At 47.8% G+C, this 17,081-nt stretch overlaps 6 protein-coding genes across 6 annotated transcripts; 1 reads left to right on the top strand and 5 right to left on the bottom strand.

Moving 5' to 3' along the window:
* Positions 1 to 47: 47 nt before the first annotated feature.
* On the bottom strand, positions 48 to 2,158 carry C8Q69DRAFT_489419 (hypothetical protein; the record flags this gene model as incomplete). Its single annotated transcript, XM_028632107.1, has 5 exons — positions 48 to 374; positions 434 to 907; positions 958 to 1,160; positions 1,214 to 2,026; positions 2,107 to 2,158. The coding sequence occupies 5 exons, from the start codon at positions 2,156 to 2,158 to the stop codon at positions 180 to 182; spliced, it is 1,737 nt and encodes a 578-aa protein (XP_028488678.1). The 3' UTR covers positions 48 to 179.
* Positions 2,159 to 4,793: 2,635 nt separating this feature from the next.
* C8Q69DRAFT_511601 (hypothetical protein) lies at positions 4,794 to 6,175 on the bottom strand (the record flags this gene model as incomplete). The annotated part of the gene is made up of 5 exons (XM_028633269.1): positions 4,794 to 5,257; positions 5,315 to 5,700; positions 5,763 to 5,827; positions 5,891 to 5,963; positions 5,996 to 6,175. The coding sequence occupies 5 exons, from the start codon at positions 6,173 to 6,175 to the stop codon at positions 4,825 to 4,827; spliced, it is 1,137 nt and encodes a 378-aa protein (XP_028488677.1). The 3' UTR covers positions 4,794 to 4,824.
* A 1,834-nt stretch (positions 6,176 to 8,009) lies between these two features.
* Positions 8,010 to 9,029, top strand: C8Q69DRAFT_494438 (Alpha/beta hydrolase fold-1). Its single transcript, XM_028632211.1, has 2 exons — positions 8,010 to 8,489; positions 8,551 to 9,029. Exons 1-2 carry the CDS (start codon positions 8,088 to 8,090, stop codon positions 8,887 to 8,889), a joined length of 741 nt encoding a protein of 246 aa, XP_028488676.1. The 5' UTR covers positions 8,010 to 8,087; the 3' UTR covers positions 8,890 to 9,029.
* A 728-nt stretch (positions 9,030 to 9,757) lies between these two features.
* C8Q69DRAFT_502574 (hypothetical protein) lies at positions 9,758 to 10,921 on the bottom strand (the record flags this gene model as incomplete). The annotated part of the gene is made up of 1 exon (XM_028632405.1): positions 9,758 to 10,921. One exon carries the CDS (start codon positions 10,919 to 10,921, stop codon positions 9,758 to 9,760), a length of 1,164 nt encoding a protein of 387 aa, XP_028488675.1.
* A 746-nt stretch (positions 10,922 to 11,667) lies between these two features.
* Positions 11,668 to 13,468, bottom strand: C8Q69DRAFT_8846 (hypothetical protein). The gene is made up of 2 exons (XM_028634137.1): positions 12,477 to 13,468; positions 11,668 to 12,422 (listed from the first exon to the last, which is right to left on the bottom strand). Exons 1-2 carry the CDS (start codon positions 13,368 to 13,370, stop codon positions 11,832 to 11,834), a joined length of 1,485 nt encoding a protein of 494 aa, XP_028488674.1. The 5' UTR covers positions 13,371 to 13,468; the 3' UTR covers positions 11,668 to 11,831.
* Positions 13,469 to 14,287: 819 nt separating this feature from the next.
* On the bottom strand, positions 14,288 to 16,715 carry C8Q69DRAFT_449564 (aryl-alcohol oxidase). Its single transcript, XM_028629376.1, has 7 exons — positions 15,944 to 16,715; positions 15,780 to 15,852; positions 15,489 to 15,721; positions 15,334 to 15,432; positions 15,107 to 15,277; positions 14,723 to 15,044; positions 14,288 to 14,656 (listed from the first exon to the last, which is right to left on the bottom strand). Exons 1-7 carry the CDS (start codon positions 16,448 to 16,450, stop codon positions 14,370 to 14,372), a joined length of 1,692 nt encoding a protein of 563 aa, XP_028488673.1. The 5' UTR covers positions 16,451 to 16,715; the 3' UTR covers positions 14,288 to 14,369.
* Positions 16,716 to 17,081: the final 366 nt, after the last annotated feature.

Raw genomic sequence — 17,081 nt, 5'->3', positions numbered from 1 at the left:
CAATGAAGGCACGAGTGATTGCGTGTTTTTAACCTATACTTCCGAATATTTTGGGGCGAAGCTTAACCGGACAAAGATCCTATTGTTTCGATAGTTACCCCACATACTTAGTGGAAGACTAAATCTTTGGCATTATTCTCTCTGAAGTCTGTGCTCTTTGTTACTTTCGTAAGCTACGGCTATTTCCCACCATCCAATGTCCAGCCAAGCTCATTCAGTCTTTCTCCCTTCTGCAGCACCACTTGCTCCATATTCGCTCTGTACTCCTCTATCGCAATGGCATATTTTGGATCAGTGATAGCGAGAATGCGGATCGCAAGCAAGGCTGCATTGGTGGAATTATTAATTCCAACAGTAGCGACTGGAACTCCTCTCTAGACCAAACATCAGCTTCCATCCAAATTTCGCCGCGTGGGGATGATATAATACTTACCGGCATTTGAACAATAGAATGAAGAGAATCGACACCGTCAAGCGTGGGGCCCTTGACGGGAACACCGATAATGGGCAGGTTCGATTCAGATGCTATCATTCCTGGGAGATGGGCAGCGCCTCCAGCACCAGCGATAATGACGCGGACGCCGCGAGAAGCAGCCTCCTTGCAAAAGTCGTTCATGAGCGTTGGGGTACGATGGGCAGAGACGATACGAGTCTCGAATGGCACCTTGAACTGATCTAGGATGCGAGCTGCATCGCGGATACTAGGCAGATCAGAGTCGGAGCCCATTAGCACCGACACGAGCGGCAGCGGATGAGACTTGAGCGGCTTTGGAACAAGAGGGTCATTGTTGAAGGATCCTATGATCTTATGGATGCGATCATTAACGTCCGCATCGGAGGGGCCAACCACAGTAATATGGCCGATCTTACGTCCCTTGGGAGAATCGGCTTTTCCTGGTGCCTCCTTCTTCCCGTATAGGTGCAAAGTGGCCCCAGGAGTCTCAAGAGCCTGCGGACGACGGAACGAACTTCTTCAGCGGTCTCAGGCGTGCTGCGCAGGTTTAACGTTGCGGCCGAGAGAGCCTTCAATTCCGTACTGCCAAGTGGAAGTGAAAGAATGGCACGGAGGTGGTTCTCGTATTGCGATGTCTCGCAGGCTTCGACGGTATAGTGAGCAGAGCTGTGTGGACGAGAGGCGATCTCATGGACAAATAATGCTCCTGCTCATTCCAATGTTAGTATTAATATGATCAGGGGTCGTATGTTCACCTGCCGTCATCTAACAGGAAGAACTCTACACCAAATACGCCGACGGCACCATCAGGCAGTGAACTGATAACTTTCTCTGCTATCGATTGTGCGCGAATGGCTACGTCTTTTCCTCCCTGTCTCAGAGGAGCGCGAACAAGATGGCCAATCTTTCCAGCATGAACATTCTCAACTGCTCCATAGCTTCGAATTTCGCCTTTAGCATTACGCACGAGGACCACGACGACCTCATGGGTAACATTCGTCGCGTAACGTTCAGCAAAGAGCGGAGCCTTGAGTTTGTCCAAGCCAAGCTGAACGTCGTCAAGATCACGGATCAAGAAGTTCCCTCGACCGTCATAAGCTTGCCTGCGAGATTTGAGTAGCAGTGGCAAGCCAAGTGTCTTGGCTGCTTGGGAAACGCTCTCAACGGTTGGATCCGGAAGGTCGATGAAATCAGCAACTGGAATATCTGCTTTCCTCAAGAGCTGCTTCTGAAGCAACTTATCTTGAACAATTGCGATCGTTTCTGGAGACGGGAATATCTCGATGCCTTTTCCTAAGTTACCGCCAGTGGTGGAATATTTGTCACGGATCTGGAAGAGTGCCTGTACGTCCACATGCTCGATCTCGACTGTGAGGACATCGACTCGCTCAGCTAGAGAATGAATGTCGTTTGGATTGGTGTAAGAGCCATCAACATGTGTAAGAGACGAGTTGAGGAGAGATGCGGCGCTGATCTGCTTGGTGGGAGCTGCTGGGGAGGGATCAAGGGCCAGAACGGGTATAGACAGTCGACTCGCGGCTTCGCTGAGCAATCGGCCATATTGACCACCACCTGAACGATACAGTTAGTAATCGTAGAATACAAACGGTGATAGAGAGATTGTCCAAGATGTATGTATGTACAGTACATACCTAGAACACCAACAGCGCGGTCTTCAATTGAACCTTCAATTCGAGCAGCCATTATTATCGACAAGGAACGTGGTAACGAATCTAACTCAGACACACACAACGCATATACAACAGCAGTGGCAAGCAAGTTAAAGAACAGGGGTGTAGACAATACAATAGACAATAGAATGGATTTTCTGACATGACGCCATCAAGAGCGTCGAGCTCGTGATAAAACTCATGAATAACACGAGTCACCTTGCTGCATGATACAATGGACATGAGCAAGCTCGTCATCGAACTTAATCTATGCCAAGAGGAAGATCACCACCCATAAGAACACGGCGGATCTAAAGAGGGGCATATTTGAGATTTTAGACTTGTCGCATTGCGAGGTCAACTGATTTCATTATCTCTATACAAATGTTTTCCTGTAGTATAAATAAACAAAACAAAACAAAAGGAAGCGGCGAACCGACCCGGGTTGATATAAATCATCGTTGAACACGAGGTCCTCAATTACCAATGGCGATTTTTCGATAAGATACGAGGTCTCGAAGGTAGCCTGTGAGAATCAAGAGACATTGTCTCTAGAGGAGTTGCATAACTTCCGGGTTATAGAGACGATGAAGCGAGAACCCCCATCGAAACAATTCCCATTATCCGATGGCCTATGACTGTCAGTCGTATCTCGCACCGACAGCGAGGCGACAACCGCTAAGCCCAATGGCGAAAGCTGTGATAAGGCGAATCCAATCCTCCCGGGAGAGGGATTTGTTTCTAAAAAGGAACTCTGTCAAGACCTGGAGAAACGTGGACTTCTTCACCTGCTTTCTTTGGGCGAGCCTAAGTAAATAGGATTTACGTTCGGTTGGTATAGGCATACTATCTGAGGTTGGGTGGCTACAGCGCTATAGAAGCTCATAAAGGTACATGCTGGAAATATCCTAGCCATCCTCTTAAAAACACAACAGATCCTTGGAGATTGTATATTGGCACCGAGAATTCTGTCATTCGGGATATAGCGTTACTTTTTATGTCGTACTTGATCATTTAATACTCGTCACTCGTTCAGCGACATTGTTCTCTGCATCAAGTGGTACTGGTGATTTACTTCGTGGAAAGGTAAATCTGTAATCAATCGTGAAACCAACGAGGATCTCAGTCACAAGGTCAGCGCCTGGGGTTGGGATTCGAGCTGTGTAGCTCTCCGGCATGCGGCATAATCCCACCCAAATACAGGATATTATCTAAGGGTTCCAGACAGCTTTTCAGGGTCAGGGGTTGTTCTAAAATCCCGAACCAATATAGATAGCATAAAACATAGCAGTCGCCGCAAAAATCTCAACCCTTGCCGGATCCGACAGACAATAAGGCTTCTGCCGCTGTTTACAACCAAAAGAAGTGTTTTTTCTTCCTTTGCAGGGCACTTCCTCTTGACCCGACTATGATGCCGGTTATACTGTTCTGGCCTCCGAACCTTGTCTAATTCTTCGTACTTCTTAAACCATTCGATATCGGTCGGGACAAAGCCTGGGTCGTAAAAATCGTCAAAATTCCGATGGCAAAGGGCACAGAGATGTATGCCAAGTCCTTTTAGTAGAATTAGCTTGTACCAGCTTTGAGGCGCAGTGTCTGTCCCGGAGAATATTGAACCAAATACGCGCTACTGGCTGGACGATCACCCACCTCCCCGGACTCCGGAGGCAGTTAACTTGCCGCAATCTGCTCCGAGCTTCAAGCTTGAACACCACGCAACTGATTGAGGACGAAGCAAAGGCACAGACAGACCGGACTCCCGGAGCGACACCGGTCAACTGCAGTGAAGCCCTTGCAGCTCTTCAACGTCAGCGAGAGGGCCCAAGTAGTTAGTTAGCGAGGTTTTGTTACCTAGTCATCGGCTCTCGGGGTGCCTTTCCTACGGCGGCGCAGCTGAAGCCGTAGATACCAAAGTACTACTAAGTGGTACTAAGTACTCCGTATAGATAAGGTGACGTTTGAAGTGGGACTGGATCACTATTTAGCAAAATCCCAAAAATGAGTACTGGGCACCGCCCTCGTCTTGTGCGATGCCTATACTGTACGCATAATTCCACGCGTTATTGTTGCCTAAGTAGCCATGGTTACTTTTAGTATGGGGGAAATACCTAACCTACAATAACCGCAAGTGGGATAAGCAGAGGTTAACGCTAGATAGATTACTAGGAGCTAGTCGGGGCCCAATGCAGTGTCCATTTTTTTGGTCCTCACCCACACGGACATTATGTGGTGCCTCAATGATGGGAGCCGTCGTGCGATGCTATAATCCAGCAACAACGGGTACAGTCCCCGGTAACTTCTCATCTGTAATCTCCATGATACAGTCGTCTTGGTCGAGCTCATCTCATTAGCATAGCTGTAATTGCTAAAACGCATCAGGCCCAGCCCCAATAGAGAAATGGGATTAGAGCCAAAAATAGAGAACCATTCTCTCGGGTTTCCATTGTTTAACCAATGTGAGTTCTGGATGCAACTAAGTTATCTTAGGTAATATTCCTCAGCTTCATTCAAGTCAGAGATTCCGATACTTTATCGATAGACCACATGCTATTGAATTTGAACCAATTTATAGGCGACAAAACACTCTTTAGATATAGGACCACTGTCCTGATTTCAATAACAAGTATGGCTTACAAGAAATTAGGATTTTAATATTGGATAGAAATACATGACTGATAGGTGAACAAGAACTAGAGTTGCTCATAGAACAGTTGATGCCTTCCATTCAATGTCGTGCTTGACATGGATGCCCCTGTAGCGATCAATTCCATCCTCAGTACTGTATTGTGGTTGAAAGTCACTTCCTTCAATGTTAGTCGTCAACTCTAGTTCATCCTCAGGTCGCAGCTTAGGACCGTTGTGAAGAGGGTAAAAGTCACCACCTTGGTCCCTGCTCCTGGCTGCGGCACCGGCCTCGTAAGTCGGCTTTGAGTCCTGGTGGTTGCTGCGTCCGAAGAATCTGGGAAAGCAGCGGCGAATAAGGGGAAGGAGTGTCGGCAGGCAGGCCGACACGATTCCGATACAGGGCTCGACAGAGGTCCAAATGAAGGTCTGGTTCAGACTCCAGGTCAAGTCCGATGACTTGTTGATCAGTGTGAGAGCGTATAGCCGTACCGTTCCAGCAACGCAAACACTAAATACACAACATGAGTTTGGAAGTTGAGGGCGAGGAGTTAGAATGAATACGTACAAACCACCGAGAGCGAATATACCCAAGACTGATATTTTCTGAGCCACAGGCATCTGTAATCCCCAGACCATTGGAATCGGACAGAACAGAATGAGAAAATCAGTTACCACACTGGCCGCAGCATTGCCGATATAAAACTGGGTTGTATTTATGCATTTTCCTTTTGCCGTCGGATCGGTATACTGCAGCCAAAAATAGCTATAGGGCATGCATTGGAAAATGACCACCAGGAGAATTGCCAACCACCAGCCCATGACCAGAACGGCAAGCCAATTGAGAACCCGTTGGAAGCGCGGCACGTCGAAGACACGGCGGTAAAATAGAATAATCGACAATTTGATAAATGGGATTATGGTGTCATAAAGGAACTCATACGCCCATAGGCACTGTCAACCATATTTGTTAGACTGCTCAACTCAGCTTTGGGTGTTGAACATCTTATACTCACCTGCAAGACCGCGGTCAAGTTTACTTTCGGGCTCCAAATGTGTTTACCAATTCCTTCATAACAACCTAGAAATTTCAATTAGCACATATCGTCTAGCAGTACCTGGTTGTTCGATATATCTCTCGTACCTACGATGGTAAGAGCACAGGTTCCATATGCAAAAACCTGCCTCAAAACAAACTTGTCAGTGTCCCAAAAACCCTAAATATGGCGGAAGCAGGCAAATCACGCACCAGTGCTCCCATAATAAGATAGTCGTCCCATTGTAATTGCAAGTTCGAGACTTTTCTCGAAGCAACTCGTAAAGCCACTGCGGCTGTCGCCAGGATCACAAGAGTAATCACGGGACCCAGAATAGTCCATCTGATGTCTTCATTGAGGTCAACACCCGGAGGCGCATCTGACGAGGCCATGTTCAGTGCTTCTTCACAGGACCAATGACTAAATATCCCTGGTTTCGTTGCAATAAGTAAAGTCCATTGACCTTCTCTTGCGAGTCTGTCTCTCTGATACAAAGACTTTAAGATATGAAGTGTCCGACAGACAGAGCAGACTTCTTTTCATTGTCAACCGATCAACAGGGTTAGTACCAGGGATACACACTATACGGCGTAGTTGTCCACGAGTCATGCCTGCTGCTTAGTCTGTTTCCAGGGGAAAGTTTGGGGTTTTTGGCGGGACCGGAGAAGCCTGGTCATAATTTAGATCATTATGCGGCACTCGACATTGAACTGTAGATAGATCTCTACGCCGCAGAACTGAAGACCAATACGTTTAGTTCACGAGCATAGATACGACGTCTTCGCTCGTGATAGTATCAGTTTCATATGGCGACGGTCTCCAGTCGGACGGACTCTAGAACAACTCTCAACGTTAACCCGAGCCTCCCTTTGGCCCATGTAGTACGGAGACACGTCGTGGAGGCAGAGGCCACCCCTGTTTCTCTAAGCCAATACTTATACAGTATCGCAGGTCAAGACGGACCCAAAAAGCTAAGCCGGAATTTCTGGTCATTGGTGCAGCATCTCACTTCCTCTAGCGGCCACTGATATTGATCAGCATCTTTCGGGTAAGTCCTAGGTAATTGAATCCGGAAACATCGACAGTATTGTGGAGGTCGTATAATAATCCTTTGAGTGGGTACATTCAGCTGTTGACTCTCTGCTGCTACAGGCCCATAGGATATATAGCGCTTAGTAGTACACTAGACAATGGTGGATAGTTAAATGTATGTCAGGACCAGTCATTAGGAGTATTTAGGATTATCTTGATGAACCAAGTTATAAATATATTAAATATCCATTTATTTTCGAGCTCAATTTAGCATGGAGTAATTTGGCTCAGATCAGCAAAATAGCATGTTAGATTTCTTTTTCATGACTGAGCGAGTGTGATTACCGCGCTGGATACAGAAGAAACCCACTGTGCGTCAGCTGGAGAAAAAGTGGACTATACGACCGACGCTGTTGTGGAAGAGTAGACACAGATCGCTAGCTGTTAACGGTGGGGAGCTTACCAGGCACAGGTTCCGGTCTGAACATCTTTATAACTAGTATCTCGTATTAGGGTAATCCACGGATAACCGGGCCTGCGCCGCAATTCAAGCAAAACGGGCGACTCACAACACGTCTTCTCAACAAACCGCCTAAGTGAAATAGTACAGGTTGATTTTAATACTAGACTGGGGTACCTGCATATTAAGGAGAACCAAAATTCAGAAGACAGAGGGCGACTTGACCTGGCACATGACCTGGGTTTAGAGTCGGGAGATTTGCGCAACAAGAGCCCTAAGCTAAAAGTTGAATGTAATGTGTTCAATATTATTGAATAATTAAGTAGATAGCGATACTGCAGCGCACTTCAAATCCGGGGTTGGTGGTATCATATGATTTTGTCTTTGATTCTAAGTACAGCACGCTCATCGAGTCTGCTTAGTATTTCCTTCTGTCACCGCTAACGCTGATCAGACTCAGGCCGTTCGAGGACGGGTTTATGCGGAGTGTTGGATGTACTCTAGTCTCTAGGAAAAAGACTAATGAAAGCTACCACAAGAAACTTCGCATCTATGAATTAGCGTCTACTTCGCTTGCCTTGGGTGAAAGGGCTTGAAATGACTGCATGCTATCAAATTAACTATGCCTGTAGCCGGTTAAGAGATTTTCCTCAAGCCCCATTTCGATTGGTATAAAAGCCTGTGGTGTGCTCTATGGGCTTTTTCCTATGTGATATCCTTTTCCTAACAATCAACCACAGTTGGAAACACTGCTTTAGATTAACTCTCTCTTCTACTCCCTTGCTTCTTTTATCACTTGAGGAAACATAAACATGGCACCCAAACCGACAATTCTCTTCATTCACGGAGCCTGGCACACCCCTGAATACTTCAATCCTGTCATCGATAAACTAGAAAAGCTCGACTACCCATGTTGCACTGTCTCCTTGCCATCAGCAGGTGGAAACGACTCGGCAACGGCGAAGGACGACGCGGCCGTGATTCGGAAGAAGATATCTGAGCTAGTGTCTGATGGAAAGGAGGTCGTACTTTCAATGCACTCCTATGGTGGGATTCCAGGTACCATGAGCGCAGAGGGGTTTCTTCGGCAGGACCGTGAGAAAGAGGGGAATCGCGGTGGAGTTATATCTCTCGTCTATATCGCCGCGTTCCTTCTCCCAGAAGGGTCATCATTGGTGTCAGTTCTCGGCATGCCGCCCTGGATCAAGGTCGAGGTAAGTTACGTATCGACCAGATCATCGTAGGATGATGATTGACTGACCAATACATGTCCAGGGTAATCGTCTGACGCCCACTGACCCCCGAAAGATCTTCTACAACGATGTGCCTCCGCATGTGGCGGATGAGTACATCTCAAACCTTTCGTTCCAGGCCTTGCCCTCCTTTGAGTCGCCATTGACTTATCCGGCATACCAGCATATTCCAGTCAAATATATCGCATGCGAGCTTGACAACTCCATTCCGATCGCCATACAGAAGGAAATGGCAACATCCGGTTGCTCTACTCCGGCAGACATACACTACTTGAAAACGGGTCATTCTCCCATGGTGAACGCGCCGGATGAAGTTGTGAAGATTATCCAAGAAGCTGTCGAAATGGCGGGAAAGTCTTAAGTTGCGGCGGTGCATCTAGTTCTCACCTAACGGCTACAAATGTCCATTATTTACTGGCGCCATCTTCAAGTGTATTGCAGGGATAGTGGGATGGATCTAGCCAACTCGTCTCCTCAATTGTACTTAATATTGTTAGTTAGTTTATTTGTTTTATTCTTTGCTCAGTAAATCTGCAATCAGCAGAAGGGGTAGCCTTCATTTCGTAGGCAAGGTCGAGCATTTCTAATATATAGTTTAAGTATTCAACATCTCAGTCTACTAGGCAGGTAGAGCATGATAAGCGTTTTTAGCAAGAATCTAATAATTTCCAGTAGGCGATTGTATATATCCGTCGCAACATTAGGTCTTTCTCAGAAACGAATTCTCAAGAATTGAGCACGCCCAATATATAACGAGCGACTATAAGCACTCAAGTCTCAATTGCTGGGATTATGTCACACATTTTCTTGTTGCTTTTGCGTTCAATAGCCTCAAGTGACAGAAATAGCAGAGGAAATTGGTGTCTCTGTCACATGCGTTGCCCGGGTATGCCAAAAGCTACTCTTGAATAGTAGCCGCTGTCTCACGAGAAGTACAGAAAGGCATGATGACCGAGGGACCTCTCAAGCATCGACAACAGGGTCGTGTTCTTATACATATATGTGTGAACATACAACAGGATTAGGTTTCATCTTTTGGAATTAGAATTGACATCAGTGGTATCTCGTCGTGATAAGCATTAGGTAGGTACATAAAGCAGATCGCCCGTGGCTCGCTATCCCAATCCCAATCCCTCGTAAAGTAAAAAAGTACCTTAAAAGCATGAGTCGCCATCCTGAACCGATATCACATATCGCCAAAGTAGTTCCTTCCATCCATAGTTTGTCTCTCACTCGAGGAAATAGTCGAATTGCATCTTCACGTCCTTGCCGTATTTGCCCCAGCCGCTTTCTCCTCCGACTTTCAATGTGCGTCCTCGCTCAGGCATCCCGAAGAGTTGACGAACGAGGGACTCGTCAATGATGACTGGCAGATTATATTCGGTGCGGCAGTAATACTCCGCCAGCTCTGCGATGGCTTTGGGTTCGTACCCTATGAACGGTTTCACAGACATGGAATCACGGCGTCTAGAGCGCCTTCGAGGAGTCGGCGGAACCGTATCCACTTCGAGTATCTTTCCACATGCGGAGCGTGTGTAGTTGATCGTCGGAAACCGTGGTCTCTTTGGTGATACGACCTCTTCTGTATTGGCAGCGTCTGTAGCTGTGGAAGAAGATGTACCTCCTTCAGGAATCGTAGCGGGCTTCGAGCTCGAGGCAGATCTTGTAGCGTTAGATGTTGCCGGTGCTTTCATATTTCTCTTCTGGAGAAGTCTCTTCTGTTCCTCACGATCCAGTGCAGACAGGTATTCCTTTCCCTTCGCCATTTCTTTTTCTTTCTTGACTTCGTCGATCTCGAACACAATGCCATTAATGAATAAACCCTCTTCATCATGATGACGGCACTGCAAGATGGCTTCGACGACCTCTCTTTTCACCATCATGTCGTTTATGATCAGGGTACCCGGTTCAGTCGATAACATGACATCGCAGAGTTCATATGGTAGGCGGATCTTCATTCCTGTCACCGTAGATACGTAACTCGCCAGCTGGCGTCCTTTGATCCTATATGGATCGTTATCAGGTGTTCTTCTGGAGGGAGGCCTCCTCATTTCCATGACTTTCGTTATGGTCGCTTCAGCACGAGCTTTGGACATAGGCTTGTTCAATGGCCTCCCCGGAAAGGCTTCTGGGTCCGGCTCAGGAAGTGAGAACTGCCATCGCAAGCGATCACGCAGGTCGATCAGTACTGTGAATATGTGGAATGGGACTCTGAAGTCAAAGATCTCAAGATCCTGCGGTCGCTGTTGAAGTCTGTCGATGAAATCAGAACATAGTCCCCATTCTTCTGGGGCTTCCTCAGCTGTATTAGGTGGCAAATGCGATCGCGATGCGTCAGATTGTTCACTTTCAGAGGGGAGAAAAGGACAAAATTCTGCGAAGAGTCGTTCCATGATTAGAGCACATAAGTTTATGCTTTCTCACAAGAATAGTAGAAAGTAATAAGCTTTCATATCAGTCGTGCTCCAAGAGATCGATAATGCAAATGGGATAACGCGTCTAGACAACCTCACACCCTTTAGCCTAGGCAGTGAAGGGGGGCCGTTGTCATAAGGATATAGCATAAACAGGTATTAGTTATCAAGGAAACAAGGTGGTTCACAGTATTACTCCTGATAAGAGCCACCAAGATAATAAGTCCAGATAGAGGATGAAGAACAAGGAGTGGAAAGTCTTGAGCAGCGTATTAAACAGTTGGAGATCGACCAACACCTTGAAAGCCCATATCTTATCAAAAGCAGGAGGTCGGGGTTCACCGCAGAGTCAGCCATGTGAATACTAACCCTGGAAACAAAGCGGTGACGGATAGACACTAGACTTCCCTTTGCACGCAGCAAAGACTCACCCATAATAGAATCCAAAGTGTCTAGCGACGGAGATAAGAAAAGTATCACCAATAAAGGAGATCCCCTGGGAATTCTAGCAAGACTGGGCATATAAGACAAGCCACCCTTGCGCTCGATCAATGGAGGCATAAAAATATTAATGTTTACAGATTAGAATAGGTGACATATGTGACTCTGTCACATTGACAATTGACCAGTAAGGCCTGTACTGAATGACCAAAACGTGCCTCTAAACACGCTCGGTTCAGGGAACAACATGACATACGAGGAGGGCATTGAAATATACATGGGTGAGTAATAAGAGATAATCCAATGGAAATCAGAGAAAAGGGAAGGGTATCACGTAAACATCAAGTCATAAAACCCAAGAAAGAGAAAAGAAAGGCAACATCGCCTCCCCGCCAGCCAAAATGCCCGAAGCCAACGCCCGTACAAATGCACTTGCTCGATGCTATCATCAGTTTCTGCGTTCGACAGAATTGGATGTCTCATCGACCAGGTCAGAGAAAGATAGTGGGGGAAGAGGTCCATATGGTTGACCGTGCTCCAACTCGAGCTTCCGGCGCAGGATGGCCTGCTCAAGATTCCAACGAGACTTCATCTGGCCCTTCTTCATATCGAGGGCTTGTACAAGCAATTCTTCCTGTTGCCGGTGTTCCTTTTGAAGTTCTTCCAATTCTGTGCTGTGGTGATCAATGAGAGCGTTCAGCTCCCTTTCCATCCGCGCGATTGCGTCCTGGAGCTGGATTTCTTGACGGTCTCTGAGCACTTTGATCTTAGCTTGGTGTAGCCGGTCCATTGAGTCGCGGTCGTGGTACTCCTGGGCCAACTGTTCTTTCTGTTGACGTGTTATCTTCCGAATACGAGCTCGCTCCGCGTCTGAACTGTTGTCGGAACCCGGGGTCGTAGGCGGACTATGGCTGGCGCAGTAGCCTTCCATGTGTTTAATGCGGGTACGGGAATTCATCTTTGCCTTCTCGAATTCCATTTCTTGTTCGATTTCAGCAGCCAGTTGCCGTTCCTCGAGACGGGCAGCATCCACAATATTCTGTAGTTCAGATGTGTTAGGAACAGCGTTGGCTTTCATATGTGGTTATCTTACTTTTTCACGCTTCTCGTTGACCTCACGTTCATGTTCACTTCTCCTTTCTGCCATAGCCTTCTCACGCGAATCAGACAAAGCGTTCAATAGTTCTCTTTGAAACGCGATATGACGCCGCGCCTGCGCCCTATGCGACTCGACCAACCCTTTCAGCTGTGGGTCTTGTATACTCCTCTGTAGCGCAGCATCATCGAAAATAGGCACCTCCACTTTAAACACATGTTCCTGTTCCTTATGATCGGTCGTAGGGGTCCTCTCTCGCTTCGTCTCAATGCAGACTTTGTCAACGTCATTCTCTCCCTTCTTCACGGTAATCTGTGCGCTAGACGGCAGAAGCACCGTTGATTCCCTTCTTTTCTTTCGGAAGGGGAGCTTCCCCATGGCCTGTATGAAACTCGCTCTCTTGCTTTCTCGTGTTGACGGTGATCTCGCGCCGGGAGCTGAGTCGCTGCGTTCAATACGGTGACCTTGACCCCTCTCCCTGGAAGGCCCTCTCCGGCTCTCAACCGAACAGTATGACGTAGGGCGCGTAGAAATAGACGCCGCGGAGCGGGTACTGGGCGAGTGTGCCTTGTCTGATGCGACAGTTGTTGCAGACAAGGATGTGACGAGCTGGTCGATGGAGGTTGCGCGAGAACTGACGACGTCCGATACAGAGTTGCGTTCGAGTGAAGGCCGAGAAGCGGCAGATGATCCGTTGATATCGACCATACCGAAAGCCATTGAGGCTGCCAGAGAAGCTGCAATTTCCACCTCTGGCAATTTGAGATCCAACTCGCGCGCCTCCTCAATGAGCCTTTGTTCCGCGTCGTGCTCCGATTGTTCTGACGGGAATTGGAGCACCTCCTGCCGGTATCGATCCTCATCGAGGCGAGGAATTGAGCGCCCGTCCATCGTCGATATTTCCACTGGTGTGCATGAACCGGGTTGAAGCAGTCTTCAGGGGTAGGGTTCGGATGCGAGCGGGCTCGTCCACGGTACGGGTAGGCACGGTGGACGACGGGGAGCTGTTGCCACGCAGCATCCACGCAGGTCGGTTCGAGGCGACCGAGGCTGATATACCGGGCGGTTGTAAGGGGGGTAAAACAATATGACCTCCAGCAAACCCTTCGCACTGAGGGGGAGGGGGAGAGCAGCGTGCACGATGCGCCTGATAGGGATGGGGCTCATGAATAACCACGGGGCTCATCCGTATCCCGTGCTTGCCTCAGGCCGCCAGCGGGTCATCCTGAACGGGCATGTGATCGGCCAGTTCTATCTGCTTAGGGCTTAGGGCTGCTGGACTCACGGACTCTCGCCATGTGGTTGCGGTCCGTGCCGGGCGGCCGTTTCACTAAAAACAGTTAAATTAATCAATTAACTACCGAGCCATCGGGTCAGGGTCTTCAGGGGCCGGCATTTCTGCTTGAATGCCGGTACGCAGCAGAGGAATTATAGGCGATGGATGTCCAAAGATACATTTTCAAGCCCTCCCTCCACATATCTTGTAAAACGGGCTTATCCAGCAGTTTTGAGCGGCTTGTATTATTGTCTGGTGAAACAGAAAAGAGACGCCAGAAGGAAATGACAGGAGGGGGTTAACATGAGCAACCGTGGAACACTTCGACCCTTACTCGAAAACGGCCACAAACGCTAAACCTATTTGAGCTTCAACATATTTCTACCTACTCCACTTCCACTATGCATTTCTTGCCAAACGGTGAAATTCCCAAGTCTGATTCCATTGTCACGATAATCACTATTTCTTCTAGGCATACCTTGTAAACCTAAGAAGTGTCGAGGGAAGAATGTAAGGTATTAAACCTATAAAGAAGAAAATTATTCCACTACGCCTAACTATTCAAACTGCAATTGACTGTATAACAAGGTAGAGCGCGATCATAGAAATACAGCTCAGAGTTTATAAACACTCTTGGGGTACGCTGCTGGCCACACGCCACTCTTCCCGGGAGCCAGAATTCCTTTTGGGTCAACTGCATTCTTGATTCTCTCATTGAACTTCATGAGGATGTTTTCGTTCCAGTTGTAGGTCTCAGCGATTTGGTCCATCAGGGCCAGATGCGTTCGATACTCGCCCCATCCATGGGCGGCGCAGTCCGCAATTAGGGTCTTGATGAGCTTGTGGGCTCTTTTCTTGGAATCGTCGTCGTTTTTGTCAAAGACAATGCAGACGATATGGTCTGGTTCGATGGCATTGGTTAGTCATTGCAATGCGCAAGAAAAAGGTAACCTCAGCTGATACTCACGCATCTCCCGCAATCCGACAGTGAAGGTACCAATGAAATCAAATCCTGCCTCACTGACTCTCTTCTTCGTGACAGAGTATTGGAGCATTGCGTCATCACCAGTCACTTTGCTAATAGGTGAGAAGAACAGATGGGAGCCGTTTGGGATCCAATCAACCCATTTCAGTTCATCAAACGTCGGGATGCCCTGGAGGGTTTTGTCCCGGACATGGAGTACACAATATTCTTTGATATCCTCCGGGAAGAAAAACTTGACTCCCTTGATGGCAGAAAATGCTTTTTTAATGACGGACCATAAAGCTTTACGAGTTGCTTCCGGGCCCTAGAAGAACGGCAAAACAAGGTTAGTTCGTGCAGATAACAGAAGAGGAATATGAACCATACGTAGAGAGCTCCGTAAAAGTTCCAGCGTCCTAGATTGAGCTTCTTGCAGATGGCATCCAAGCCTGCCTCATCAACTGGACCGTTAGACGACGTGTAATCTTTCTTCCGTCCCACGACTCCTGCATCAAGTAGGATGTGCCGCAGCGTTGGGACATTTTGCAGAACCATTTGCTATACAGCCCCAGGTTAGATATCCGGCCTCAGCCATTCTTCTCAGAGAAACTTACTAGGCGAAGAGGTCGAATAATATCAACAGCTTGACGGAGATCCTCTTCTCTTGGAATCGTAATCAAGTACGATTGGTAGCCACCAGGATTTGGCATCAGCTATGAGTAGTCAATCATCAAGTTAACTGAGAATGAATTGTAAGGATAGTACCCACCCATATCCCCAACTTGGTCACGATACCCAAATTACTTTGCGAGAAAAGTCCGTCATTGTACGGTCCAAAGCCGTACGGAAATAACTGCCAGCACTTGTTTCCTGGCTCCTCATCGGGTCGACCGGAGTATTTACGCCCGTTCTCTGGCGGTTGAGGAAGAGCACCCATGCCGGTTCGCATGAGCTCTCCTGTTGGGAGGACGACTTCCAATCCGCAATGCATCATCCAATGGTCTTATCGTTCAGATTAGGTCAGACATGGTAAAATGCAGCTTTTTGGCACAGAACTAACCTCCATAAGGTGTATAACCTACTCCTCTATCCAAGGTGTTACCAAGAACCGAACCACCTCCAATGTCAGGGACCTGTATGATGTTCAATGTTAGCAATACTCCAGTATACGCCTTTGGACAGGGGAAAGAAATAATATGGAGACGGGTAACCGGAAAGACATACATCTATCCAGAGCTTATCCTGGAGATTATGCTGGACTAGGTAGTCGTACAACCCGGCAAATGTCACTCCGGGTTCAACCAATGCATAAGCGCCTTCCACGCTCACTTCCAGAACTCGGTTCATCTTTGCCCCTAGGTTCAAAACAACACTCCCAGGAAGACGTGGTGCCGCACCACCATATCCAACATTGCGCCCAATAGATGTTGGCCAGAGAGGAATCTGGAACTTTCCTGCGAGACGGACAATGTCCTGCACCTCTGGCACTGACGCTGGGAGGACTATGGCGGAGGCCACCATATAGTCCTTGTCCATCACATGATAAATATCGTGCGAAAAGACTGGATTCTCATATGTCCCGTCTTTCAAGTCCTCTTGGGTTCTGATAACAGTGACATTATCGGGGCCAACAACTTGTACGACTTCATGGATAAATGCTGTAAACGTCTCCTTGGTCGTCCCCGGTGGTAAGACCAAAGGAGCAACAGGCTGGCCGGCGTTGATGGTCATGATGGGCTGGATATCAAAGTAGACGAAGGTTATCTGGAGGCATACGATAACGACCGCTATCCAGGGATGATAACACTTGACTACTTGGATCAGGCGATCTTATATCCCCAACCGAGGACCCATTGAATCCCTGCTAGCCCAAGAACGCTAGCTCTCGGCTTGCGGCGATTTCCCACCCCCTCGTAAGCCGAGCATACCATTAAAAGGCGGTAAAGATCTCCAAAGTTGTGGGAAAGTATTTACTCATGCAACAGTTTGGGACGAATTGACAGAGTCCTAGGCAATTGACTTCTGGAGATGCGAATTCCTACTAAGAGCTAACCTAGGTATCCCCGCATTCATCCCCCACGCCACGAAGAACAAGTAATAAAGAGCGACTGGTTTTAGCGTGATAAAATCGCATTAAAGTTGATACAAACTCCCGACGAGGCGCGTGTGGGTTATTTCCCGCTGCGGGGGTGGGGGAAAGTCCGCGACCCCGTCTGGGGGATCTCCACCAGTGTACTTGTGGTGCTCGTTTTATGAAGGGCATGGTTGTGTCTTGGAGAGCCGCAAAGGTCCGTGGTTGAAATAAAAAGGTAGATATAACATGCACAGTGTGGGATATATTCGTGCGGATGCAGATGAGTCT

This window comes from Paecilomyces variotii (assembly GCF_004022145.1).
Source record: "Paecilomyces variotii strain CBS 101075 chromosome Unknown C8Q69scaffold_1, whole genome shotgun sequence".
NCBI lineage: Eukaryota > Fungi > Ascomycota > Eurotiomycetes > Eurotiales > Thermoascaceae > Paecilomyces > Paecilomyces variotii.
This window is presented reverse-complemented; position numbering and strand designations above follow the sequence as displayed.